Genomic DNA, 27,558 nt, shown 5'->3' on the forward strand with positions numbered 1-27,558 from the left:
CACGGGGTGACCAGCCACCCTATGACAATTACCCATATAGATACAGTCCTTTTTTGAATCTTGCTAAGCTCTTGGCCTCAGTGATATCTTGTGACAATCAGTTCCACAGGCTAATTGTGCCTTGTGTAAGCACCTCGTATTGTGCGCATTTGCTACAATATTAAGCAAGTGGATCTGGTTGCAGAGCCCAGGTTCTCTGTCCCCACTGCCTTAGCTGCCCTGGTGAGAACGCACTGTGATTGACTGTAGGATATGCCCCACCTGATTACGCCAGGCATCATGTTTTCACCAGGTTTCCTAGTTGCTCCCCAGCACAGAGCTGAATATACAGAATTTCCCCGCTGAGCCAGAGAGCAGCTACATCCTGAGTTCCTTCCCAAGCTTTGTTAAAAGTCACAGCAAGAATCAACGTCCACAGTAACTTGCTGAGAGCATCCTACTGCCTGGCGCTCCCAGCCCCTGCCAAGCATGGGAGGGGAAGTCCTGAGTGTCTCTTTATTATGAGACTGCCCCATAGCAGTGCCAGAGCACTACAGACCAAGCCACGGTGGCCGGATCCTCAGCTGGGGTAAATCAGTGTAGCGCCACTCTTGTCACAGCCATTGACACTGGCTGAGGCTCTGGCCCTTAGAGTCATTAGCTGAGGTGATGGGAAGAAATTCAGAGTTCATCCTGTAGCATACGACCACCAAGCGCCAGCCCCCGGGGTGGGAGAGGGAGCGGTGAACGGGGCTGCAAACAGCTCCTTGTGCTGTATAACTGAACAGGGGCTGTTTCAGAGGGTATTGCCGATGCCCCATGCTGCGCACAGGGGGCGTTTACCCCCAACAGAAAATCCTGGCACAGGTTTGCACTACCAGCAGGTGCTGACAAACCCGCTTGCGGCCCGGCACCGACTCACGCTACCTTCTGATCAGTCTTCATTTTGGCATTGTAGAATGAGGTGGAATCTGGACAGGCTGGCAGGACTTCCCCCTGCAGCCGGTCAAACCGCTCCTGCTCATCTTCATCCTGGGAGGAAGAGAAGGCGAGAACCCAGCTGTCACAGGGTGACTGGCCCCTTGGAGGGGGATTAGGGCCAGCCCCACCTGTGCAGCAATTAACTGCATCCCAGCCTGAGGGGGTGGGACTAAGGGGCCAGGTGTTAGCAGGGCCTAGAGATCTGTGGTGGAGGTCTCTGTGGTGAACACCTGGGCCCCAGAACGAAAAGGCTCAAGGAACCACAGTCAGAGACCCTGTGATTGGAACCCCAGGGAGCAGCTTAGGGTCCCGTGGAAAGCCCTGAGATAGGGGTTGAGAGAATCAGGGAGGTCCCTGGGAGAAGGGGAGGGGAAACCTGCTAAGAAGCAGAGCCTCCAGGGAGAAAGCCCAGAGAGGCTGTGCTCTGCCTCAAGAGCAGAGAAGAAGCGGTGCAGGGCCTGCGAGTAGGGGCGTAGAGCAAGGAAATGAAACATAACCCAACAGGGCCAGAAGATTCATTGTTTGGACATGTAATTGGATTCTTTAGTTAGACTTGGATTACCCTGGAATGCAGGGCCGGATTAACTTTTTGTGGGCCCAGGGCCAAACATATTTGTGGGCCCCCATGGGGCAAGGTGCAGGGGGGCGGGATGGTCAGTCTCCAGAGTGAAGGGCGGGCTGGGGGCAATGAGGCACAGCATGGCGGGAGCAGCCCCGCTCTGCGCAGCCCAGCAGGAGGGCACTATTTATGAACCTACAGCTGCCAGAAGCACACTGGCCTGCCCAGCCCTGTGCTGCCAGCATGCCCCTTCCCCTTGAGGGCAGGCCCGCACCGCACCACACCCCACCACCTCCCTGCCCAGTGCCTCGCCCTTATGCCCAGCGCCCCCTTGCCCAGAGACCTCCACCACAGATCTCTAGGTCCAGCCCTCACCCCTCCCAGAGACCTCCCCGGCTGGCCTCCCACCACAACTGCACAGCACCCTTGCATACCACGCTGCTCGCGTAGCGCTCCCCGCCCATACACCTCCCCACTGCCCACCACCTTCCTAACAGTCCCACCATCACAGCTGCACAGCACCCCAGATTCCTGAGGGGATTCTGCACCAAAAAATTAAAAATTCTGCGCCCAATATTTTAAAATTCTGCAAATTTTACTTGTCAATAAATAAATGTGGAGGCTCCAACATAGCAGTGGGGAGCACAGGCCACAGGTTGCATGGAGGTGGGAGATCACCCTGCAGCCTCCCCTGACCCCACCCTGGGACAGGGACTCAGCAGTGAGGATGCACCCGACCCTGACATAGTGCAAGGGCCAGGCCTGCCCCAGAAACACCCTGGGGCCCTGCCCCCCTGTGCCAGGCCCACCAGGCGCGGGTGAGCAGGCTCAGCCCGGCAGCAGGAGCCAAGTGCAGAGGGACTTAGTGTGGGGGGATCCAGGTGGGGTAAGAGAGTTCTCTGTGGGGCAGTCTGGATGCGGGCGGCTCAGTGGGAGATCTGGATGCACAGAAGCTCATTGGGGGGTTCCAGGTGCAGGGGCAGTGGGACTCTGCAGGGGATCCAGGTGAAGATGTTTGGGGCTCAGCGGGGGGGTGGGGTCTAGGTGCAGGGGGGGTGGGGTTCATTTGGGTGGGGGTGCAGGTGGTTGGGGCTCAGAGGGCAGGGTGTCTGGGGGGGCTCATCGGGGTGGTACAGATGCAGGGGAGGTGGGGCTTGTCAGGGTGAGGGTTCGATGGGCCTGCTGAACAGGGGGGCCCCAGCTTCTGCCAAGGGGATGCCACAGGCTGGAAACCAGCTTCCCCCTCCCCTTCTCTTCCCCATCCCCTGCCCCTTCCCCACTGCCCCATCTCCTCCCCACCCCACCCTCTTCCTTCCCCACTGCCTCTTCCCCCTGCCCCCGCTTCCCCCTCCCCTTCTCTTCTCTTCCCCATCCCCTGCCCCTTCCCCACTGCCCCATCTCCTCCCCTCCCCACCCTCTTCCTTCCCCACTGCCTCTTCCCCCTGCCCCCGCTTCCCCCTCCCCTTCTCTTACCCATCTCCTTCCCACCCCACCCTCTTCCTTCCCCACTGGCTCTTCCCCCTGCCCCCGCTTCCCCCTCCCCTTCTCTTCCCCATCCCCTGCCCCTTCCCCACTGCCCCATCTCCTCCCCACCCCACCCTCTTCCTTCCCCACTGCCTCTTCCCCCTGCCCCCGCTTCCCCCTCCCCTTCTCTTCTCTTCCCCATCCCCTGCCCCTTCCCCACTGCCCCATCTCCTCCCCTCCCCACCCTCTTCCTTCCCCACTGCCTCCTCCCCCTGCCCCCGCTTCCCCCTCCCCTTCTCTTCCCCATCTCCTTCCCACCCCACCCTCTTCCTTCCCCACTGGCTCTTCCCCCTGCCCCCGCTTCCCCCTCCCCTTCTCTTCCCCATCCCCTGCCCCTTCCCCACTGCCCCATCTCCTCCCCACCCCACCCCTTTTGTTCCCACTGCCCCTGCTTCCCCTATCCCCTTCTCTTCCTCATCCCATGCCCCTTCCCCACCGCTTCATCTCCTCCTCATCCCACCCCCTTCCATCCCCCCACCTCTTCCCCAATCCCCACCGCTCCATCTCCTCCCCAGGCTTGTGGGGCAGAGGGGAACTGCTCCTACGGCACAAGCCGGTGGGGCGGAGTGGGCCAGGGCCGGGTCGCTCCACTTCTCGCTGCCCCGTGAGTGCGGGGAGGGGGAAGGGGGAGAAGGGGACATCAAGAAACCAGATCGTGATGATTGGGAGACTGGGTTGACAGCAATGGAGTGTGCCTTGTACCTGGAAAAGAATGTGAACCAGTCACTCCTTGATCTGCACAAGCTGGCAACTGACAAGAATGACCCTCATTTGTGTGACTTAATTGAAAGGGGGAAGGGGCGGAGGGGGGGGCGGGGCTGTGGCGGAGCAGGGGTGGGAAGAGGCGGAGAAGGGACAGGGGCAGCTTTTCTGGCAGGGCGATCGGGCTGGGCAGGGCCTCTTCTGCTTCTGGGCCCAACGCCATGGTAAACCCAGTGCTGCTGGGATGGGATCGCGGTTTACCTGTGACCAGTCCAGAGGCTGAACTACCCAGAACTGACAACTGCAGAAACAGATCAGCTGACAAAAGGGGGGCGACAGAGTGGGACAAGTCCCTGCAATGCTGTGTCCTGACCTCGGGGGGGCGCTCTGCTGGTGAATGCGCCCCAGCCCTATATGAACAACAAAGGATTAGACAGGAGGCTGCAGACGTATCTGCGACAGCAAATGGAAGAGTTGATTCTCTTATCAATTAAGGGCAGTCTGGGCCCTTCACATGAATGGAAGTTAGTCTCCTGTGATACTGCACTCAGATAGTATGATCTTGGGGGCCCTATAAGAGGCGAGAAAGACATGGACTGGAGATGAGAGAGCTCTTTCCCTTTCAGTGCCTGGGGTATATGAGGAACCCTGGGCAGTTTACAGGCGGCCAGTCAGACTCTGACAGGAGGTTCCATCATTTCTCTGTTGGCTGGCCACACCAGCCGGTGTAGGCAAGGAGCAACTCCGCATCTTCTCATGCCTGTGCTCTATCGATATCTGCATCCAGGACAACCTGTTCTCTGCGGCAGGCTGGAAGAACGACATGGGGCTTCTTGGAGCAGAAAAAGGACTAATCTGCCCAGTCTAAAGTCTAATGCCACATGTGCATGGTGGGTTTTGACTCACTGGATCTGGCGGACAGACACCCACCTATGTGTTTATCTGAACAGCCCTCTCCTTTAATGCCCACCTTCTAATCTCTCCTCCCAGCACTTGTCCAGCACGCCAGCATGGAGGGCATAAGGACAATGAAGAGAAACGTGCATTTGAAGGATACCCAAATCTGACAGTGATTGGGAGAGTGCTGGGTCAGGTCTCAAGTGAGCACTCTCAGGGATATATTCTGTCTTCTCATGAACGGCTTGGAGAACATGGAAGTCAAGTTCATGAACAATATAAAGATGGGAGGGGTCAGAAATTGGATGGAGAATGGGCTAAAATCTACAGTATGAATGTCAGAGGGTGACTGGCCCTTTAAAAGGGAGCAGGGGAGGCTAGTGCACCTGTGACTGATTATCACCTGCCCAACTGGGCTAAAGGGAAAGCAGCTCTGCCTTATCAAGAGGGACACAGCAGCAGGGGTGAGGGCTGCCTGCCAAACCCTCCAAGCACAAGAGTAAGGAGAGTGTTTGGAGAAGAGAGGAAGATGCTGAGCCTGGTAAGAAGCACCTGGAGTTCTGGGCTAGAGAAGAAGCTTGTCTCCAGGGCCAGAGCCCTGAAAAGGCACCAGCTGGGAAAAGGTGGCAGGACCTATAATATTGAAGGACTGTGTTTGAATCCTGGGCTAGAGATTCAGCTTGTCTCCATGGAGTGAGCCCTGAGAATGGGTGAACAGGGAGAACTGTAAGGAGGAGAGACTGCTGTTGTCCTTAGACGCTGGGTTTTAGAAGAACGTAAATCCTCCTGTTTGGGGGAGGGATAAGGTGACCCTGTACCAATAAAGAAACTTGGGTTGGGCATAAATGCAGATAATCCTGGTGTAATCCAAATCTGGAAACCCTAATCTGTGAGGGAAACACAGGCCCGTAGAGTGCTGCAGAAGCATGCTTGCCCAGAACGGGGCACTCCAGGGCATTGCCGCAATGGGTTGCAATCATTAAATTAAAATTCAATACAGACAAATGCAAAATGGTTCAAAGCAGGATGAAATGATCAAATACCCCACTATAAACCAAAGGGCACAGGCCTGGGTGATGCTCCCACAGAGACAGAGCTGGGGCTTGCTGAATAGAAAAGAATAACGCAATGCCTTACAAAAGAAAAAGCAAAGCAACTGCTGCACCGGGTTGTATTAATAGAGGCATCCTTGTGATGTAAACCTGTAGCATCCAAAGTCAGAGGGAGCTGCAAGGCACATTCTACACACCTTTTGGGCTCGACTCGTAAGGAGGACAAATAGTCCAAGGTTGGAAACCACTCAGGACGCCTGTGTGGGGAAAGGTTTTGATTCAAAGTTGGGAGCCCAGAGCTAGAAAACACACTTCAAGGAGGTGTTTGGGACTGGTAAACAGCACAGGAGAAGCCAGGACATCTGAATTCTGACTCTAGGCTGCATGACCTTAGCTGGTTTTCTCCTTTAAGAGGTGTTAGAAGAGAAGCCTAGAGACCGGGTAAACCAAGACTAGGTGAGATGAGGTTGGTCCAACTTCTGAATAGTCCTAGAACTAGACAGAGTTACGTTACTTCTAACAGAAGTTACTTTTGATGTGTCTTCTTGTATATGTGAACAGTGAAATCTAGTCCCATTGGCATCATGGGAGTTTTGCCAGTGACTTCAATAGGCGCATTCACTCTGAGTGTTTATCCCCTTTGGGCTCTTCTGGACAGAGTTAACACCTATTTTTATTTTTTTAAATCTATCATGATCCTTGTATAAGTATTTGTCTGTAGTTCAACGATAACTAATAACAAACCTGTTTCATTTGCCCTCACTTTATACCTGCTCTTTATACTCTGGAGGTGGAGTAATTCAATAGGGAGGGAAGGTGCCTACCACGACTGCCCTTGAAAAACACTCTAATGTGTCTTTCTAGAGCAGTTTGGGAGGTAGCGCTTAACTCTGAGCTTTATATTCCAAATAAGGGTACATTTGGTGGCAAAATAATTCCTTTTCAATTTTTCTTCTAAAACAGTAAACCCGCCAGATCCCCTTGCTATGGTCAGGATCTGCAAGGGTTAAACAGGGAGAATGCAAATATGTAATACAAAGTAACTCCACCCTTCTCAATACTGTTTGGTCTCAGCTGTCATGGTATACCCCAGAGGTAGCTGCATTTCAGTGGTACTGTATGTGTATAGGATGAGATGTGTTTTGAGCTTCTCTGGGATTGGTGGCACCAAGTCAATGTCAAACAGCATTATAGTTTTGAATCCCACATTTTAAAAAAAAGAAGAAGCCGGGAGAGAGCATTCAGAGGAGAGCAACACTAATGAGAAAAGGGTTGGAGAATGAGAACAGTTAGGAGAACTGCCCATGCTCAGGCAGGAGAAAAGTTCAGGGATTGCATCTCTCTACAGCGGTCTGGCTAAGTGGCAATGGCCAGTAGGTGGAGACATGACAATTCAAGAACTAGGGGTCACCCAATGAAATTAATCGGCAGCAGGTTTAAAACACACAAAAGGAAGTATTTCTTCACACAAGACATGGTCAACCTGTGGCACTCCTTGCCAGAGGATGTTGTGAAGGCCAAGACACTAACAGCGTTCAAAAAAGAACTAAATAAGTTCATGGAGAATAGGTCCATCAATAGCTATTAGCTAAGATGGGCAGGGATGGTGTCCCAAACCTCTGTTTGCCAGAAGCTGGAAATGGGCGACACGGGATGGATCACTTGATGATGACCTCTGGGGCACCTGGCATTGGCCACTGTCAGCAGACAGGATACTGGGCTAGATGGACCTTTGGTCTGACCCAGTATGGCCGTTCTTATGTTCTTAATTTAGTTGATGATAGACACTAGAAACAACCCCTCAGTTACTCCCTGTGCCGCCTTGACCACTCGCCTGATTGTTGACATCAAGCAGATGGTCATGCACTTGGATCAATAGATGTTTTGTTAGTGTGACCATGAACAAGAGAAAACAATACCACAAAAACAAGACATGTGCCAGTAGCTGCCATCTGCTTCCCCCGGCTGGTGTCCCAGTGCTACACCTCACTGACCCCAAAAAGGGCCAGAGCTGCAAACCTCCCTCCTCCGACCAGGACTGGTAGTCCCTGTGACGACAGTATGACACACCGCTGTCAAGCAGGGAGGGAAGGCAGGACTCCCCAGCACAACTCACCAGAGACAGGACTCTGTTCATGGGAATCATTCCAGGTCTGATTTTGCCTCCAGGCTTTATAGCTTCCTGCACATCCTCAGGGATAAGGAAGGACTCATTGTACCAGATTTCAAATTCTGTAAGACAAAGTAGGGGACAATAACCAGGGCTGTGGTAACAAAGGGGGCCAGGTTTGTATTTTTCCTGGCACGCTGCACAATGACTAGATATGCACCTTCACAATAGTCTAAATCTGTACCATAGTTAGTGACCCGAATGGTGCCATCAGTTGAAATATGCTGTTTAGGGCCTGGTCATATTCCTCCACCTTTAAATGGGAAGCAGGCACAGTCTCTGCCCCCTGTGACAGCTATAGGGAACGTGGAGATTAGAACTATCTGAGTGGCCTCTAGAGGTCGCTCTTCTTACACAGTGCTAGAGATGAGAACAGTTTTCAATCTGACATTTGGAAATTTGGAAGAAGCAATTTTAACCAGTCAGCACATTTTTGGTCGGACTTCGCCTCCAGTGCTAAATGAGCATCATAGCCCCTTGCCATCCCATAATAGCAACTGAGAATTCACAAGAGGCAGAGCAGCGCGGCTGGAACTTGCTCTTATTTCTAATAATATGCATTTCCCAGGCACACGTCTCTAAAGCCTCATTCCTCTGGCATGCTCTGCCTCCGGGCCTAATCTGAGGGAATTAAGCCCTGAGAAGCACAGTAACCCCCAGGAATGTCCTGTGTTTGTTTTGTGTCCTGGAAAGTATGGAAGAATGAAGAAAGCCAAACCAGAGCCCTGCTTTTCCTAGGCACTGCTGCCATGACTGTAACACCACTGACTTTATACCCTGGTCCGAACGAGTCACCTCCGCATTCCATGAAAACACCAAGTGCATTCATACGAACGGTCACATCGTTGTTTGCACATTCAAATTAACATAGACATCGGCAGCTCCAAATATGGGCCAAATCCTGATCCCACTTAAGCCAATGGCAAAACCTTCTGCGTGGTTAGGAATTGGCCCTATGTGTACTTACCTGAATAACACAAGGCAGTTGTTTCAGTGTGGGCTGCTCCTGAGAGATGCAAGCTTGTGCCCCGGCATGTTTGTAGAAAACAGAGCATTGCACAGTTTCCAAATGCTGAGCACTTTGATACATCTAATGTCATCAAACATACTGGTCAAATCCAGGCCCCAAGCATAGACCCAGGCCCAAACTGGGTGCCTCAGTGGGGTGCTGCATATATGTCCGAGTTAACTCATACCAGAAACAAGCGTCATCCGAGTGAGGAGGGTACCAGTGAGGAGGTGCATGCTAAAATGTGTGGACCAATGCCCCCAGATACCATGCCACATCCTGCAACACTGGGACTTGAGGCACACTGAACTCTTATGGGCTTCGGAAAGGTGCAAAAATTGAAGCACCTGGCTCAAGCCTTGGCCCAGTGCTGTGCTTGCACCACAAGTCTCTGTGTCAAACAAAACGATGGGTGAAATCCTGGCCCCACTGAATTCAATGCTTACTAGTTGCAGCTCGGCATCTGATCCAGAAGCAACTGTGTTAACATGGAAGGAACAGAATCTGTAGGAGCTACGTGTCTCATTAGAAATTGAGTAATATATATAAAATAGAGCTGCAATGGTGATTAACAAAACCACATTACAGGGTCACTGGGACTCAAGGATGCATCCGATGAAGTGAGCTGTAGCTCACGAAAGCTTATGCTCAAATAAATTGGTTAGTCTCTAAGATGCCACAAGTACTCCTTTTCTTTTTGCAAATACAGACTAACACGGCTGTTACTCTGAAACCTGAATTTTAGAGGCTTCCAATTTTGCAGGGCAAATGATGTCATTTAAATATATGCCCATCTGTTCTGTGAGCACAATGCAGGGCTTAGAGATCTGAGTGCTGTCAAATTCACCAGCGAAAGTGCATGCCATTTCCAAACCTCTGGCCAGCAACATGAATACCTGAGATTAGTCTGTTGCGGCACTGATCCACCAGATGCTGACAGTACTGGACTTCTGCTTTCAGGTCCCGCAGTTCATCGAAATCAGACCTGTACTGTTTCTTCAGATCCTTAAGTTTCATGACCAGTAAAAATTCCTCCTCATCAATTATGATCTGTCCTTCCTCATTCACATACTCCCCTGCAGGGTGAGAAGGACATGACAGGTTCTCATGAGTGGAAGGAGAGTGCCAAAGACCAGGGATCATACATGGAGGTTGACCACACAGCTGACATTTCTTTAGATACACTGTTCTACCCCCAGTGGCATAGGGATGGAGTGGTTACTGAACTCCTGAACTAGCTGAGATCTCAGTTCCTCTTCCAACCCTAATCTTCTATGATACCTCCCTAATCCAAGAGGTACATGACTAAGAGTGGGCCGATTAGGTTGCCCTGCTAACTCTTGCAAGACAGACTGTGTGAAGGTATCACTTAGGGCTTGCATACATTGTTCCTATTGCAAAACTCTCACTGATGTCACTGAGAGCAGGACTGGCATGTTAAGGCAAGACATTGGAGATAAACTGGTCACCCCCCAGAGACCGTTAGCATCCAGCTACCTCCCACATTAAAAACCTCTCCCCTTGCTCATAGTTCCATAGAATCCGAGAAATGTTGGGCTGGAAGGGACCTCGAGAGGTCGTCAAGTCCAGTCCCCTGAGCTGAGGCACAACCAAATAAATCTAGACCATCCATGACAGGCATTTGTTCAACCAGTTCTTAAAAACCACCAATGATGGGGATTCCACAACCTCCCTTGGAAGCCTGTTCCAGAATTTCACTGTCTTTATAGTTAGAAAAATTTTCCTAATATCTTACCTAAATCTCCCTTGCTGAAGATTAAACCCATTGCTTCTTGTCCTACTTTCAGTGGCCATGGAGAACAAAACTGATCCCCACCCTCTTTAGAACAGCCCGTCACATATTTGAAGACTGTTATCAGGTCCCCCCTCAAACTAAACATGCCCAGGTTTTTTTTAACCTTTCCTCACAAGTTTTATTTTTTTTAAACCTTTTATCATTTTTGTTGCTCTCCTATGGATTCTTTCCAATTTGTCCACATCTTTCCTAAAATGTGGCACCCACAACTGGACACAGTTCTCCAGCTGAGGCCTCACCAGTGCTGAGTAGAGCAGGACAATTACCTCTTACATACGACACTCCTGTTAATACACCCCAGAATAATATTAGCCTTTTTCACAACTACATCACATTGTTGACTCATATTCAATTTGTGATCCACTATAACCCCCAGATCCTTTTCTGCAGTATTACTGCCTAACCAGTTATTCCCCATTTTCATTGCCCATTTGATTTTTCCTTCCTAAGAGTAATACTTTGCAATTATCTTTACTGAATTTCATCTTGTTGATTTCAGATTAATTCTCTGATTTGTCAAGGCTGTTTTGAATTCAAATCCTGTCTTCCAAAGTGCTTGCAACCCCTCCCAGCTTAGTGTCATCAGCAAATTTTATAAGATATTCTCCATTATCCAAGTCATTAATGAAAATATTGAATAGTACCAGACCCAGGACTGACCACTGCGGAACCCCACTAGATATGCTCTCCCAGTTTGACAGCAAACCATTGATAATTACTCTTTAATACAATCTTTCAATCAGTTGTGCACCCATCTTTTAGTAATTTCATCTAGACCACATTTCCCTCATTTGCTTTTGAGAATGTCATGTGGGACTGTGTCAAAAGCCTCACTCAAATCAAAATACACACCATGTCTACTGCTTTCCCTCCAGCCACTAAGCCAGTAACTCTGTCAAAGAAGGAAATTAGGTTGGCTTGGCATGATTTGTTTTTGACAAATCCATGCTGGCTGTTCCTTATAACTCTATCATCCTCTAGGTACTTACAAACTGATTGTTTAGTAATTTATTCCAGTATCTTTCCAGGTATCAAAGTTAGGCTAAATGGTCCATAATTGTCGGGTCCTCTTTGTTCCCCCTTTTAAAGATAGATACAGTAAAAGCTTTGTTATCCGGCATGTTGGGAGAATGGGGGGTGCCGGTTAATCAAAAATTCTGGTTGGTTAAGAGTTATACTTACCAATGGAACCAATTTTCAAAGAATTAGAATACAATAAAATGAATGAAGAATAAAAGAGTTTACAGGTACTCACCAATCCAGTAGAAGTACTGCCCTGCAGAGTGGTTGGCTTCTTGAAGCACTTAGGTGTACACAGGTTAAGTTTTCTATACAGGAGGTTATTTTATGATACTACATATCACTATGGGTAGCGCATGGCATACACCCAGATGACTAAAAATACGCTTAACCCCAAAACTATACTGAACATCCTTTAATCTTCCTTTGATTATTCAGAAGTCACTTTAGGATCTTGCAGTGCCTCAGGGTCATCATTATCAACATCAATTATTGTAGATGTAGAAAGTGTAGGAGATAGGGTCATTACAGATTCAGCCCAATGACACACCCTGGAAGCTGCTTTTTTGAATAAATCCTTGATATCAGCTTGTTTGCTTGTCTTCTGCCTCTTTTGCATAAAAGTAGAGTGCAGAATATGCAATTGCATAACCTCCTGGGCAGTATACTAGTCCCAGTTACTAGACTGAAGATTTGTATTGGGAGATATCAGAAATGCTGGTTAATAGAGCTTTCTGGTTGACAAAGTGCCAGATAACACAGCTTTTACTGTACTATGTTTGCCCTTCTCCAGTCCTCTGGGACCACGCCTGTCCTCCATGGTTTCCCAAAGATAATCACTGTCGGTTCCGAGACTGCTTCAGCTAGTTCCTTATGAACCCTAGGATGAATTTCATCAGGCCCTGCTGACCTGAACACACCTAACTGGTATCAATATTCTTTAACCTTTTCTCTTCCTATTTTGACTTGCGTTCCTTCCCCCTTGTTTATATTGTGTTGAGTATCTGGTCCCATTAACCTTTTCAGTAAAAACAGAAGCAAAATAGACATTAATCACCTTTGGCTTCTTGATGTCATCAGTTATTAGTTTTCCTTCCCTGCTAAGTAGAGGACCTACACTTTCCTTCATCTTTCTCTTCCTCCTAATGTATTTAAAGAACTTCTTATTTCCTTTTATGTCCCTTGCTAGGTGTAACTCATTTGTAACTTAGCCTTTCTGATTTTCTCCCTACATGCTTGTGCTATTCTTCTCTACTCCTCTTTACCAATTTGTCCATGTTTCCACTTTTTGTGGGATTTCTTTTTGATTGTCAGGTCATTAAAGAGTTCCTGATGGAGCCATATTGGCCTCTTACTATTCTTCCTGTCTTGCCTTCGCATCAGGAGAGTTTGCGGTTGTGCCTCTAATGTTTGCCTCTGATCATGTTACTTTAGTGATTTCCAGCTTCCCGAATAAACCAGTTTGTAGATATGAAATACAAGAGTAAAGACCCAAGTCACCAAACTAAGGGACTGGTCTTATGAGGTGCTAAACACCCTCATTTCATTATGACTTCAACAGGGGCAGAGTTTGCTCATTAGCTAGCCAAGAGAGCTCAGCACTTTGCAGAACTGGACCCTACATGAAGATGCTCCTGGTAAAAAAGTTGCTATAATGATTGGGCAAAAATCTCTCTGTGTGTACAGAGGTGAAAACCAGGAGAGTCCAAATAGTGTCAGGGCAGGTTCTGATACTCTCTTTCGCACTGAGCAGCGCCTTCCTCCACAAATGTGACTTCAGCGCAGTGACCTCAATGAGATGACATGTGGAGTAGGATGTGATTCACTGGGAGGTTATTAGAAGTTGGTGCACAGTAAATAAGATTCCCCTGTTCATTTATTAGTGGGCCTGCTTTCTGTCTGGCACTTCCTTTACAATTAGAAAAGCCCTTCTGATCCCCCTGGATCCCTTTGGCTGGCATTAACTCAATTCTGCTATTTTGCTGCAGCACTGAATGTCCTGACTGTTATGGGTATAAAATCTCAAGCACGTTGTTGCGTTGACTTAGTTTGTTCCATATCTTATCTATATAACTGAAGGTGCTTTTTCTCTTCTCTTTTTTGGAGTGTTACCTGGCCAGTTCTGAAAGCATGAAAGTGAAAAAAGCCCGCTAAGCCATAAGCATATACAAGCTGTGGATAAGAGAAGAGATACTGAAGTGCAGTCACAGCTTCAGTATTAAATCACTGAGGCCCTGATACATTTGAGAACAAGAATGAAGGCCAGTCTTACGGAATGGGGGACCTACCCTGGAAAGCAGTGACACTGAAAAACCTCCGAGGATCATGGTGGACAATCAGCTGAACATGAGTTCCCAGTGTGACTCTGTGACCAAAAGAGCTAATGTGATCCTGGGATTCATAAACAGGGGAATCTCAAGTAGCAACAGAGAGGTTATTTTACCTCTGTATTTGACACTGGTGTGATTGCTAGTGGAATCCTGTGTCCAGTTCTGGTGCCACAATTCAAGAAGAATGTTGATAAATTTGAGGGGTTCAGAGAAGAGCCGTGAGAATGATTAAAGGATTAGAAAACATGCCTGATAGTGATAGACTCGAGGAGTTCAATCTAGTTAGTTCAACAAAGAGAAGGTTAAGGGCTGACTTGATTAGTCTGTCAGTAGCTACATGGGAAACAATACTTAATAATGAGCTCTTCAATCTAGCAGAGAGAGGTATAATGATCCAACGGCTGGAAGTTGAAGCTAGACAAATTGAGACTGAAAATAAGGTGTATATTTTTAATGATGAGAGCAATTAACTGTTGGAACAATTTACCAAGGGTCATAGTGGATCTCCATCACTGACAATTTTTAAATCAAAATTGGATGGTTTTCTAAAAGCTCTGCTCTAGGAATTATTGTGGGGACGTTCTCTGGCCTGTGTTATTTGGGAGATCAGACTAGATGATCACAGTGGTCCCTTCTGGGCTTACAATCTCTGACTCTATGAACTGCCTGACAGCATACCGGTGTAGCAGTACACGTACGAGCAACAAGCTGTAGGACCAGGGCCTGAAAGAATTGACACTTCTTCGAATTTGATGCCTTTTAGAGTCTTATTTCCATTTTTTTTTTGTTTTAGAGCATTTTATGCTTGAGACATTCTCACGCAAACGGGGAGTGTGGTGTTTCATATGTCAGGGACTGATCCAGACCCATCAAATCAAATAGAATGATGTCTACCCAGAAACAAAGTTACCATTACTCTAGCGTGGTACGAGAAACCCTACATCTAATGGGTTTTACAGTGCATTGGCCTAATTCTCCATTTCATTTCACCAATTTTATGTCAGCATAACTCCGCTGAAGTCCATGTGGAGAATTCAATCCTATATCTTTGTGTTCAGTCTGGCTGAAACTCACTTTAGCTGCAGAAAGCCTGAGTGACTGGGCTCCGTGTGGTTGAAGAGCAAGGCAACCTCAGTCCCTGGAAAAATCATGGAGCAGGTCCTCAAAGAATCAATCCTGAAGCACTTGCATGAGAGGAAAGTGATCAGGAACAGCCAGCATGGATTCACCAAGGGAAGGTCATGCCTGACTAATCTAATCACCTTTTATGATGAGATTACTGGTTCTGTGGATGAAGGGAAAGCAGTGGATGTATTGTTTCTTGACTTTAGCAAAGCTTTTGACACGGTCTCCCATAGTATTCTTGTCAGCAAGTTAAGGAAGTATGGGCTGGATGAATGCACTATAAGGTGGGTAGAAAGCTGGCTAAATTGTCGGGCTCAACGGGTAGTGATCAATGGCTCCATGTCTAGTTGGCAGCCGGTATCAAGTGGAGTGCCCCAAGGGTCAGTCCTGGGGCCGGTTTTATTCAATATCTTCATAAATGATCTGGAGGATGGTGTGGATTGCACTCTCAGCAAATTTGCGGATGATACTAAACTGGGAGGAGTGGTAGATACGCTGGAGGGGAGGGATAGGATACAGAAGGACCTAGACCAATTGGAAGATTGGGCCAAAAGGAATCTGATGAGGTTCAATAAGGATAAGTGCAGGGTCCTGCACTTAGGACGGAAGAACCCAATGCACAGCTACAGACTAGGGACCGAATGGCTAGGCAGCAGTTCTGCAGAAAAGGACCTAGGGGTGACAGTGGACGAGAAGCTGGATATGAGTCAGCAGTGTGCCCTTGTTGCCAAGAAGGCCAATGGCATTTTGGGATGTATAAGTAGGGGCATAGCGAGCAGATCGAGGGACGTGATCGTTCCCCTCTATTCGACATTGGTGAGGCCTCATCTGGAGTACTGTGTCCAGTTTTGGGCCCCACACTTCAAGAAGGATGTGGATAAATTGGAGAGAGTCCAGCGAAGGGCAACAAAAATGATTAGGGGACTGGAACACATGAGTTATGAGGAGAGGCTGAGGGAGCTGGGATTGTTTAGCCTGCAGAAGAGAAGAATGAGGGGGGATTTGATAGCTGCTTTCAACTACCTGAAAGGGGGTTCCAAAGAGGATGGCTCTAGACTGTTCTCAATGGTAGCAGATGACAGAACGAGGAGTAATGGTCTCAAGTTGCAGTGGGGGAGGTTTAGATTGGATATTAGGAAAAACTTTTTCACTAAGAGGGTGGTGAAACACTGGAATGCGTTACCTAGGGAGGTGGTAGAATCTCCTTCCTTAGAGGTTTTTAAGGTCAGGCTTGACAAAGCCCTGGCTGGGATGATTTAACTGGGAATTGGTCCTGCTTTGAGCAGGGGGTTGGACTAGATGACCTTCTGGGGTCCCTTCCAACCCTGATATTCTATGATTCTATGATTCAATAAGGCAGTGGAACTGGCTGCTGAACCAAAGGCCAGGTTAAAGAGCTACAGCATAGGCCCCTTTGGCTGCCACTCCAGCCTATGGCACAACAATGGTGTCATGTAATCAGCGCTGGATTAACGTTTTGTGGGCCTGGCGCCAAACATATTTGTGGGCCCCCATAGGGGCAATGGAGCATGGTGCAGGGAGGTCAGTCCCCAGAGCGAGGGGTCAGCCAGGGGCAATGGGGCATGGCATGGCAGGAGTGGCCCCGCTCCGCCCAGCCCAGTGCGAGGGCACTATTTACAAACCGGCAGTTGCCAGACGCACAGTGGCCCTCCCAGACCTGTGCTGCCAGCATGCCCCTTCCCCTCGGGGGCGAGCCCATGCCACACCATACAGACCCCCTGCCCAACACCCCATAGGTGTTGACTCCGTGGGTGCTCCGGGGCTGGAGCACCCACAGAAAAAAAAAACCAGTGTGTGCTCAGCACCCACCAGCAGCCCCGCAGTCAGCTCCTCCTCAGCACTGCCCGCCTGCCGCTGATCAGCTGTTCAGCAGCGAGCAGGGGGCGCTGGGGGGGAGGGGAAGGAGCAGGGGCACTCTGCGGGAGGGTGCGGAATGGGGCAGGAAGAAGCGGGGCAGGGGTGGAGCAGGGGCAGGAAGAGGTGGGATGGCAGGACCTTGGGGTCAAGCACCTGTGGGGAAATCAGAAATTCAGCACCTCTGCAACAACCCCCCCCGACTCCCTATGGCCTGAGGCCCCCCCTCAACACCTCCCCCCCACAAATGCAGAGCACTCTGCACAACCCTACAGGCCAAGAGGAGCAAATGGTGGTCTGGGGGGAGCCAGCAAGCAGAGCAGGTCGGGGCCCCTTCTGAGCATGGGCCTGGCTCCATGGCGCCACTGCAAACCCAGCACTGCACGTAATGTGTTCCAACAGTTACAGCTCAGAGAAATGAAACAAGCTCTCCCTTCTCCCTGCTCAGATCTGTGTCGTCCGATCTAGTCTGTATGCCACTTACCCTGCTCCTCCCTCTCCTTCTTCTGAGCCCCAAGGGCCCCTTTGGTGATGTCCATCTCCTGTTTTATTAGGTTGAGTCTGTGGGTGATCTCGCTTGCTTTCTTCTTCCTGTCGCTGAGGATGGCTTTGTTCTCCTTAAAGATCCGGTTGATCTCACTTCCTCGCTCGTTTTTAAACTCCTCAAATGCCACCAGCTTAGAGGGAGGGGAACTGCGCCAGGGTTCAGAGAAGGAGAAAATACAGGAAGGGTCAGTTGCTCCAGCTTCAGGTTTACTTATTGCTCCTGAGTGGACTGATAATCAATGTCTGCAAATGACATCTCATGGGGCTCTTTCAGAATCTATCGACACTTGCAGCATCACAGCGCTCTCTCTGTGCCAACCTTCATGCCTGCTTCTCTCCCTGGATGGCTTGGCCTATCCTAGCAATCCATGCTGGTGTGACTACATCGCTCTTCCGCCCCCCGAGTGCCGCAGTTACATGCACCTAACTCACAGTGGAGACGGCGCTATGGCAGTGGGAGGGCCTCTCCTGTCGAAGGTGGCGTACCTGGGCTGGCGGGAGAAGCCCTCCCACTGGCACACAGAGCGTCTTCACTGAAGCCCTGCAGTGGTGCAGCTGCAAAGGCGCAGTCCTTTAAGTGTAGACAAGCCCGACCACTCCAAGAAGGAAGAGTTACTTACACAGAAGCAAAGTTCCCTAGCAGCTGTCTCAGTTGAATCTTCCCAGAAAGTTGGATCTTATGGATCCAAACTTCTGAGTCTTCTTGCCTCTGAGGCCACTCTGGGAACCCAGGGGAGGAGAACCAGAAAGAGGTCAGCAAATATCTATGAGGGTGCTGGTATTTTCTATGGATCTACATATTAGGTTAACCTCCCATGGTATCCCCTAGGGAGCCACGCCCTTGGGCTAACCTCCCATGGTATCCCCTAGAGAGCCATGCCCTTGGGCTAACCTCCCATGGTATCCCCTAGGGAGCCACGCCCTTGGGCTAACCTCCCACGGTATCCCCTAGGGAGCTACACCCTTGGGCTAACCTTCCATGGATATCCCCTAGGGAGCCACGCCCTTGGGCTAACCTCCCACGGTATCCCCTAGGGAGCCACCTGCCCTTGGGCTAACCTTCCATGGGTATCCCATAGGAAGCCACGCCCTTGGGCAAACCTACAAGAGGGGTGAGGAGTGTGAATCCATAGAAATAGTGGTTCACCTTCAGAGAAGTCTTCTGACACAGGCAAGTCATTCATCTCTTACCTTAAAGGAGCCTACCCTGTATTGATCCCCTAGAAATTGGGACTACAAAGCTAGACAAAAGCCTGTCAAATGGCATCCTGCCCGATCTTGGTCAAGCCTTTATATCCCCACCATGAGAATGGTGATAATACATCCGTACCTCACAAGGGGGATGTGAGGCTTAATTAGTTAATGTGGTTTGCAAATGTAAAGCCCCAAAGCAGCACCAGCTCTGTTACTGAGCAATGGTAACATTTAGTAGTTCAGAACAAAATTTTAGCGCTGCTACTGCTTACTGAAAAACATGTCTAATGGGACTGCTTCCTTTGCTGGCAGCAGGGACGTGTTTTCGACAGCAGAGAGCAGAAGGAGGGTGGATGCCGGGTGCAATGGCTAGAATTTACCCATCAGCTCACTTCGAAGCTAGTCGGAGCTAGACCCAGAGCAGGGATGCAATGTCAATCCCCAGTTGGCAAGTGACAGGAATGCCAAATCAAATAGATCCAAAATCAGGAGACAAACCACACTGATTCATTACTCCACTGAAATGCACACACGAGCACTCCCCATGTATGTGCATGGTGCCCCGTTACAGTACCACTGCGAACAGCAAGGTGTAAAAGCAGGAAACCTAGGCCAAAATACCCTGGAGTGAGGATAGCTAACACTACATGTCCCTTTTGCTAAACAGAAACTGCTTCCTCAGCCTTGGCCCTGTCCCCTCTGCCCCCATCACAGACCGAGCCTCCTCAGACCCAGCAACTGTGGGCACTTTGTCTGGCTTTGCAACCTCGATGACCCCACCTGTTTAGCTCTGCAAATAGAAAGTGCCTCATTAAGGTGAAGGGTTACCTCGGTCGGTGGGAATCCTCCCTGGGCACTGACTCCGAGCGATGCGCCTCAGTACTAGCTGCGTCCTGCTCCCGGATTAGTCCCTCCTTCACATCCAAATCCCTTGCGGAAGTTACCAGCTGACTCTTTGATGGGGAAACAAAATCCAGATCTTTCCCCAGAACAGGGCTTCCTAATCCTTCCTTCCTGAGAGTGGGGCTAAGAGGAAAGAGGTGGTTAATTTCCTGCATATGACAAAACACTGATACGAAAACTACACTGCAGAAACCAGTTCGGATTCAAGAACTAGAGGTCTGAGCCTGCTCCTCTGACGTGAACAGTGAAAGTTCTGCCAACTTCAATGGGGCAGAAGCCATTGTCTCTATTGTCACGGATCTTTACTTGCAAACCTAGAGGGACCTCCCTGAATATAAAATCTGTAGGAATAGCAGCACACACAGGATCAGCTTCTTGTGAAGGTTCCCAAGAAGTCCATTTGCATGCACAGGTTACACGGACCTGGCTAGGGCACATTAAGAGACTGAATATACAAGTGTCTGCTTGGAGCAAGCAGCAGACAGTGGACCCCCATCCACCCTCAATGGAGCCCAGTAGCAGAGTCCAGAAGACTTGGCTTAGCCCCCGATCCAGTTTAAAGAAGAAGAGTGGAGAGTCTCCTTAAACTGGCCTCCGTGAGTCTGTTCAGCAAGGGACACCCAGTGTGAGATGAAAGAGATGACAATGGAAGCTGCATGTTAGTGTGGAGAAGTACTCGGGCATCAACCAGGGCAGCACACCCCAGCACCCCTCCTGGACCCAGAAACGTGCAGGGGAGATGTCCCCCACTCAGGGGTACTAGGACCGAGGTGGGGCCTCCTTCCCCCATGCGGTCTTGCGGAATAACTGCAAGGAGAAACCAGCCAGAGACTGCTGCCATCAGGAGCAGAAGCAGCTACAACAGGGGCCTCTGGACTTTCTCTGCCCTGTGCTGATGGGCTGTTTCCTCCAACCCTCCTGCTAGTCTCTTTAGCTCAGCTTCACTCCACATCTGCTCCTCTTACACTCTCCTCCCCTACCCTGTCCCTCTCACCCCCCTTCCCTTCCCATCCCATTTTGCTGATCCCCTTCTAACTATACCCACTCAACAACAAAATCATGCCATTTGCTGCCATTACATTGGTCACTGCTGGTGTGTTCTACCCCTTCCCCATCCTGTTCCTGCCTGGTCTAGTTAGGTCGTAAACTCTTCATGGGAGAGACTATCTACTATTCTGTGTCTGTACAGCACCTAGCACAATGGGGACCCATTCCTGGTTTATCCTTAGGTGCTACCCGTAATAAACAGTAGTAGTCATTTGCAGTAAATCCTGCACAGACCAGACTTCCACAAAACCAAATGGATTGAGTCTGACGCTGACTGTGCAAAGACATATTCTGAGGGGCAGGTTTGGTCTCTCATGGGCAGTGTGTAATGGAGGCTGGGGGAGGCTAAGCCTGCCCAAATCTCCTGCCACCAGTGGGGCAGTAGTGGATTTGAGACCCCCAGAAAAATCTCCCCCTGCTACAGCTAGGGTAACCAGATGTCCCGATTTTATAGGGACAGTCCCAATATTCAGGGCTTTTTCTTATGTAGGTCCCTATTACTCCCCACCCTCTGTCCTGATTTTTCACACTTTTTATCTGGTCACCCTAGCTATAGCCACAGGGCTGGAGGAGCTCTCACTCCCTGTTTTGGCCCTGGGGCCGTGGCAGGGGCACAGAGCTTTTCCAGTCTTCGGGCAGCAGCAGGAAGGGGAAGGAGCGAGTGGAGGCAGGGCCTGGGAGGGAAGAGGCAGAGTGGGGGTGGAATGGGGGCAGGGCCGCGGGGGAAGGGGTGGAATGGGATGGGGCTATGGTGGGGCTGTGGGCAGAAGGAGCGGAATGGGGGAGAGGCTCCAGGCTTGGAACTTCAGCTAGGGGCTGAGGCTGAGGGCTTGACCCCAGCCAGGGCCGAGCTCTCAGCCCCCTCCGCACCCACCCCAGCCAGGGCCATTGTGTGTGTGTGTGTGGGGGGGGGGGGGCTGAGAGCAGCAAGCGGGGACGTGCCTTGGCCAGAAGAGATGGGGCAGGGGCTAGCCTCCCCGAGGGGAAGCTTCACCTGCCGCCCATCGTCTTTGTGACCAAGCCCCAACCATATATCAACACCAATCCTGGTAGGCCGGGACCTCCTCACTGAAACAAACACAGAATATCACAAGGATTATTAGGGCTGTTTCTCCACAGCCTTCTCCCTTGGGTAGCTACTTACCCCTGTGAGTGTAAAGCAGCCCATAAGTCCTTGGTTATGTCACTGCCATAAGGAAGATTTTCATGAGTGGAGAAAGACACCTGACTACAGGAGAGGGAACAGCTGTTTTACATGTCAACTCACGTAAGCTGCTCTTTGGCTTTCTTGGCTTTAACTTTCTTCCCGCCGTGTTTGGATAAAGGAGCCACTCCAATCCCGAAGCCCTGTCCATCCACTTCCCCCACTAGATGACCCTCTGCATCGACCAGGCCTGCCTGAAAACAGAGAGGGATGAAGATGTGAATAGAGAAGTATTAGCCCTGCGGATGTCCAGCTTGTGAGAACTAAATACTTTGCTCAGAGGGATAAATCTGTCCAATTCCTTAATCTAAATCCAGATTCACCTCATGGCACCTTGGTGGAAAAAATTATCTTAAAGGTGAATTGAGAAGCAAAAAAGCCCTTGGAATTATTTTCAGATTCATGTGCTGAGTGCTCCCACTAACTAGGTTTGGAAGAAGTAGGGATTTACATCACAGAAATAGGTTTAAACGAATGTTTAAAATTTCTTCCCCACGCCTTTATTAAATCCTATTGTATTTTCTGTTTCTTTGATGATATCCCAGAATGCTTCATTCTGACACCTCACAAATACCAGAAATCTCGCTGTCCTCATGGTTCACTAATAAAATCAGAGAATGACACACTCTGGGTTATCTTCATTCAACGAAGGAGGAGTTTGCAAGAGGATTTCATACGTAAAATCTGATTTCTGTCAGTGCCTCAACAGCATGGCTAAATAGCCCATTCAGCACAGAAATCTGTTTAACTCACATTTCATTTCTGTTTTCCAAATCAGCTTTAAATTAAAGCCTGGAATGGGGTCTGCCTGGAGATTGGGCAGTTTTGTGTCATAATAATACTTCGCATTTCTATTGTGCCTTTCTTCCAAGGATTTCAAAGTGCCTACAGTTAAGCCCCACAACTCTGCAAGGTAGATAATTATTCTTATACCCATTTTATAAGTGAACAAACTGAGGCATAGTCGAAGCATGGAAGTGATCAGCTCAGAAGGTGAAAGTTTCAGAAAGTTAGGACCAACTAAAAACAAGCTGATAGTGAAAAATGTCTTGTATCCTAAGCTACCCAAGGAAATCCACATCTGCCTTTAGGGTGGGGTAAGTTTCCTTTATGCTGCTCCAACAGTGCTAAGGGAGCCTAGCAGGGACAGAGGATCTAGCCCTGTATTTTACAACAGACAGACATGCATGCAGGCATTTTTGATGTAATAGTTCTTGTGTATTTTCCTTTTCTCTATTTTATAAACCACTCTGTTAAAATACTCGGCCAGATTCTCTGCTGGTGGAAACTGGTGCAGCTCTATTGACTTGTACCACTCTGTTCTGCTCTCATGCCCATCACTATGGTAGCTCAGGGCCTTATATTTCAATGGTTCCTCTCAAGTAGGGTAGGAAGAATTTGAGGCAGAAGGTCAAGTCCCAAAGCCCTACCTTCTGAGCAGCAGTAATGGCTGCAAAGTCACTTTTGTCTATCAGGGTGTATTTGTTTCGTAGTCTGGCTTCCACTTCCTGCTCCTGTTGGCTGGGGAGAGATAACAGCCCTTTTCATTGTGCTCAAGGGAAAATTTCATACAGCCCTAAACTTGTAAATGTGTCATACTTCAAAGGAAAGTTGTGCCTAATATCACCCCTACGTCTATCTCTGCTCTCCTTTCCTCCTACTCCCCCCCATGCTTCCTGCATTCTTCACAAGCTGCTCTCCTTCATGCACCTCTTCTGACCTCCTTCTATTTTTTCTTCCCACCCTGTCCCTTAGGCCTGGAAATCTCTTCTGTTCAGACATGTATACTTTTCACTAGCTTTTGAAATACTTTAGGGAGCCTTTTTTATGGCCCAGATAACACAACTCCACAGTAGTTTGGTCCTGGATGGTGGAACCACCATGAGAAGACCTGATCTTCTTGCTTTATTTTAGCCCCATAAAAGGATTCCCCGAGGCACAAAATCCATGCAAAACACCAACACAAATACCCACGAGATCTGGACCAGTTTGGATTCCTGTGGAACAGGAATGGCCACCCTGTGACATACTACAGACTTGCCACATCCCTCCTCAAAGCCCAAATCTTCCTGCTGTGACATCATGTTACTTTTCAGAGTAGCAGCCGTGTTAGTCTGTATTCGCAAAAAGAAAAGGAGGACTTGTGGCACCTTAGAGACTAACCAATTTATTAGAGCATAAGCTTTCGTGAGCTACAGCTCACTTCCTCAGTTACTTTTGTAACTGTAGTATCTCACCCCTCCTGATCAGACACCAGAGCACACTTAACCAATTAATGGAGCCCACCATCCACGGACCAGCCTCATGATCTATAGGTGTCACTGGGTTAGCCAGCAGCACCTTTCCCCTGACCAAGCCATCAGGAGCTGGGCTGAGCTTCTCACAACTACAACTTATTGTCTGCATATTCTACAATGACATCACCAGCGGTGTCACGACACCGTGCTGTGCTGTCACAGACAGAAGCTTGGTGGAGAGTTTCTAAATCTCCCTATCTAATGCACACACCCTGGCTACAACATCTTACCTTAAAATTACTTTGAACTGGTTAAATACCTCTTGGATTTGCCTGATGTTCATTATCTGAGGAAGAGATATGTACAAGGAAGATATAATGGGAGACAGGTCAGTGAGCTTGTGGTCACATTCACTGTGCAATGTTTAAAAAAACTTGCTCTGTAAGGCTGGTTCAAATGCTATAGAATCCCAGGGCCCCCTTCTCTAGCCTCAGGATACATATAACTCAGCCCTGTATCCTGCACCGGGAGAATCAGGCCCCATGTGGCTATGACCATCACTCATTGTTCATGCCTCTTAAGTGGGCTTTAAGAACAGAGGAATCTATCTGATAGGCTGAGGAAGATGCCAGCTGTGCAGGTATTGTGTACAACCCCAGAGGTCAGGAATTGTTAGCAAATTATCAGCCAAAGTGTAACACACAACATTATGCAGGAGGCAGCTTCTAACCCTCCAGGCCATGCAGCTCTCTCCTCACTCACATGCTGCTGAGTCTATCTAAAGTACTTATCTGGTTCCCAGTGCCGGAGCATCTGAGCCCCTCACAAGCTTTAATGCAGTGCTATTATCCCCATTTCACAGATTAAGGCCCAGATCAATCAACAGAAGTTAGGAACTTAAATGCCTTTGCGGATCGGGCCTAAGGCACTTACACAGGGTCATACACAGAGTCTGAGACCTAGATCTCCCAAGTCCCAAGCGAGTGGCCTAACCACTGGACCATCCTTCCTCTCTAGGAAGTCCTGAAGTACATTCTCCCCACTCCCAGGGAAGCATCCTTCCCTCTAAAAGATTCCATGACCTCACTAAGGACATCTTTTCCCTATAAGAAACTCCTTAGTCCTTCCCTGCTTCTACTTAGACTGACCATCTCTGACCCTAAAAGACTCCCTGGATTCCACAGAAGCCAACTCTCCTCAACCCCCATCAGCTGCAGGAAAATTTTCTGGGACCTTTGAGGATGGGAGAAAAGCAAAGAGTAGAGAGATGGGCTGTAGTGCCCCAGAAGTTCCCCTCTCCCATAAAAGGTGGAATACTTTTCAAATGATACTTTGGGAACACATCTGTTTGCCAGAAGCTGGGAAAGAGCGACAGGGGCTGGATCACTTGATGATTACCTGTTCTGTTCATTCCCTCTGGGGCACCTGGCATTGGCCACTATCGGAAGACAGGGTACTGGGCTAGATGGACCTTTGGTCTGACCCAGTATGGTCGCTCTTATGTTCTTATGACATGGTTTTACCCAGATGGAGAATTCTGACACTGTCTTTATAAGGAAGCTCAAAGCAGATCATCCCACTATGCTTGAGGCCAGGGTGGAAGCCTCCTAGAGCTTCCTACTCACTTAAGGGGAGATGAGAATGAGAGGAGAAGGCAGGTGTTCCAAGTTTCCCTGTAAATAACAGTGAAGTGTTCCAAAAATTAGTGCTGCCTTTAATTCTAAATTCAGTTTCTCCACAAACTGATTTCATTTCCTCTAGCTGAAAGAGGCTGGAATCCAGCCAAATATAACCAGCTGAACAAGTTGTACAAGCCCCTGTCAGTTAGGTAGCTACTCACATCGATGTCGTCTGTGGCTCCTTCTAGGTACCTGCGGACTTGAGAGTTAATCTCCGCTATCTGGATTTCATTCAGAGGGTCATAATTCACCAGAGAGCGGTTGACCTTGGAATAAAAAGGTGAACAGCTGAACTGCACCAATTTACAATAAGCTGGGCAAATATTAGCCTGACAGTCACCTGGCTGTGCTCTGCCTTCCCACGGCAGGTTTAATTCTTAGACTTTGCTTCTCATCCTGTAGACTGGCTGGGCGCTGGACTCTGGAGTTGGCTGGGAGTAGTGCACTCCCTGCCTCTCCCTTCTGAACAAATTAAGGACAGGCACTGATGGGTTTGAAAGGCTATGCTGTCTGTCATCCAGGACTCTGGGGGTTAATGACTATGACATGGAACCTTGTGAAATGGGAAATTAACAAGAGGGAAAACTGGTGGGGATCCCTCAGAACTCTATCTAAACTCAAAGGACTCCACTGGGGACACAGTGGGAAAGCAAAAGCTTGACAAGCATGGATATAACTGATCCTAGAGATAAATTAAAATCAAGATAAAGCACACACTAAGATCCCCAGCAGATGGCGTAGAGCAGGGGTAGGCAACCTAGGGCATGCGTGCCAAAGGCGGAACGCGAGCGGATTTTCAGTGGCACTCACACTGTCCGGGTCCCGGCCACCGGTCCGGGGGGCTCTGCATTTTAATTTAATTTTAAATGAAGCTTCTTAAACATTTTAAAAACCTTATTTACTTTACATACAACAATAGTCTAGTAATATAGTATAGACTTACAGAAAGAGACCTTCTAAAAACATTAACATGTATTACTGGCATGTGAAACCTTAAATTAGAGGGAATAAATGAAGACTCGGCACACCGCTTCTGAAAGGTTGCTGACCGCTGGCTTAGAGAGAAAGCATAGGCAGCAATTAACCGCTGCAGCCTGTTCCTTACCAAGCTGTCATGCATGGCTAGTTCCTGCTTCAGAAGAGTGATCTCCTTCTCCAGATTCTTGACCATCCGCTAGCAGGAAAACAAAAAGATGCCAAGTGACCAAGTGCTACTAGAGAAAGAACTGTCCAAAGCCACTTCAGATTGGCTGCCGGCATGGGTGTAGTTTGGTGGGGGGCAGGGGAGGTATTTCCCCCCAGAATTGCAAGCCTAAAGCAGGTGTGGAATTTGCTTCCCCATTGGCTGACTGGAGTGGCCCCACACCCCAAATATAGAAGTCAAATTACATCTATGGCTGCTGGATAATGTCTCAGCTGTATACCAACTCCCAGAGAATTCACTGCTGGGCTTACATCACTGAAATGGTAAGTGAGTGATCTGGAAATCACTTTGCCTTAGTATAGCTTCCAGTAGGCAGCCTCCTTTGCTGTGTCTTGGAGCCACCCTTTGTAAAATCACTTTAAGCTTTCAAAGGGAAAGCCACCTGTTTATCTACTCAGTGCTTCACCGATATGTTGCCCCCATACTGTGGTCTTTCTGGATTACGTGGCATTATTTTGAAAACAGAAGGCACAGAGCCCCAGTGCTGCTTTCACTGTAGGCAATG

At 49.0% G+C, this 27,558-nt stretch overlaps 1 protein-coding gene across 12 annotated transcripts in view; it reads right to left on the reverse strand.

The window, feature by feature from the left end:
• The window catches only part of KIF9 (kinesin family member 9), a 44,185-nt gene that overhangs the window by 4,473 nt on the left and 12,154 nt on the right, over positions 1–27,558 (reverse strand). For 3 of the 12 annotated variants that reach the window (XM_073334868.1, XM_073334867.1, XM_073334864.1), the window contains 10 exons: positions 26,955–27,023; positions 26,011–26,115; positions 24,461–24,516; positions 23,364–23,454; positions 21,997–22,127; positions 19,608–19,805; positions 17,524–17,732; positions 9,770–9,949; positions 7,811–7,926; positions 907–1,011 (listed from right to left, as the gene is read on the reverse strand). In XM_073334868.1, the coding sequence (XP_073190969.1) occupies positions 907–1,011; positions 7,811–7,926; positions 9,770–9,949; positions 17,524–17,732; positions 19,608–19,805; positions 21,997–22,127; positions 23,364–23,454; positions 24,461–24,516; positions 26,011–26,115; positions 26,955–27,023 (1,260 nt within the window). Of the gene's footprint in view, positions 1–261; positions 1,012–7,810; positions 7,927–9,769; positions 9,950–12,937; positions 13,832–17,523; positions 17,733–19,607; positions 19,806–21,996; positions 22,128–23,363; positions 23,455–23,482; positions 24,048–24,460; positions 24,517–26,010; positions 26,116–26,950; positions 27,024–27,558 lie in introns of those variants that run through there. The other 9 variants (XM_073334874.1, XM_073334873.1, XR_012157667.1 and 6 more) reach the window with 8 other exon arrangements.

The sequence above is a fragment of the Lepidochelys kempii genome, chromosome 2 (genome assembly GCF_965140265.1).
Source record: "Lepidochelys kempii isolate rLepKem1 chromosome 2, rLepKem1.hap2, whole genome shotgun sequence".
NCBI lineage: Eukaryota > Metazoa > Chordata > Testudines > Cheloniidae > Lepidochelys > Lepidochelys kempii.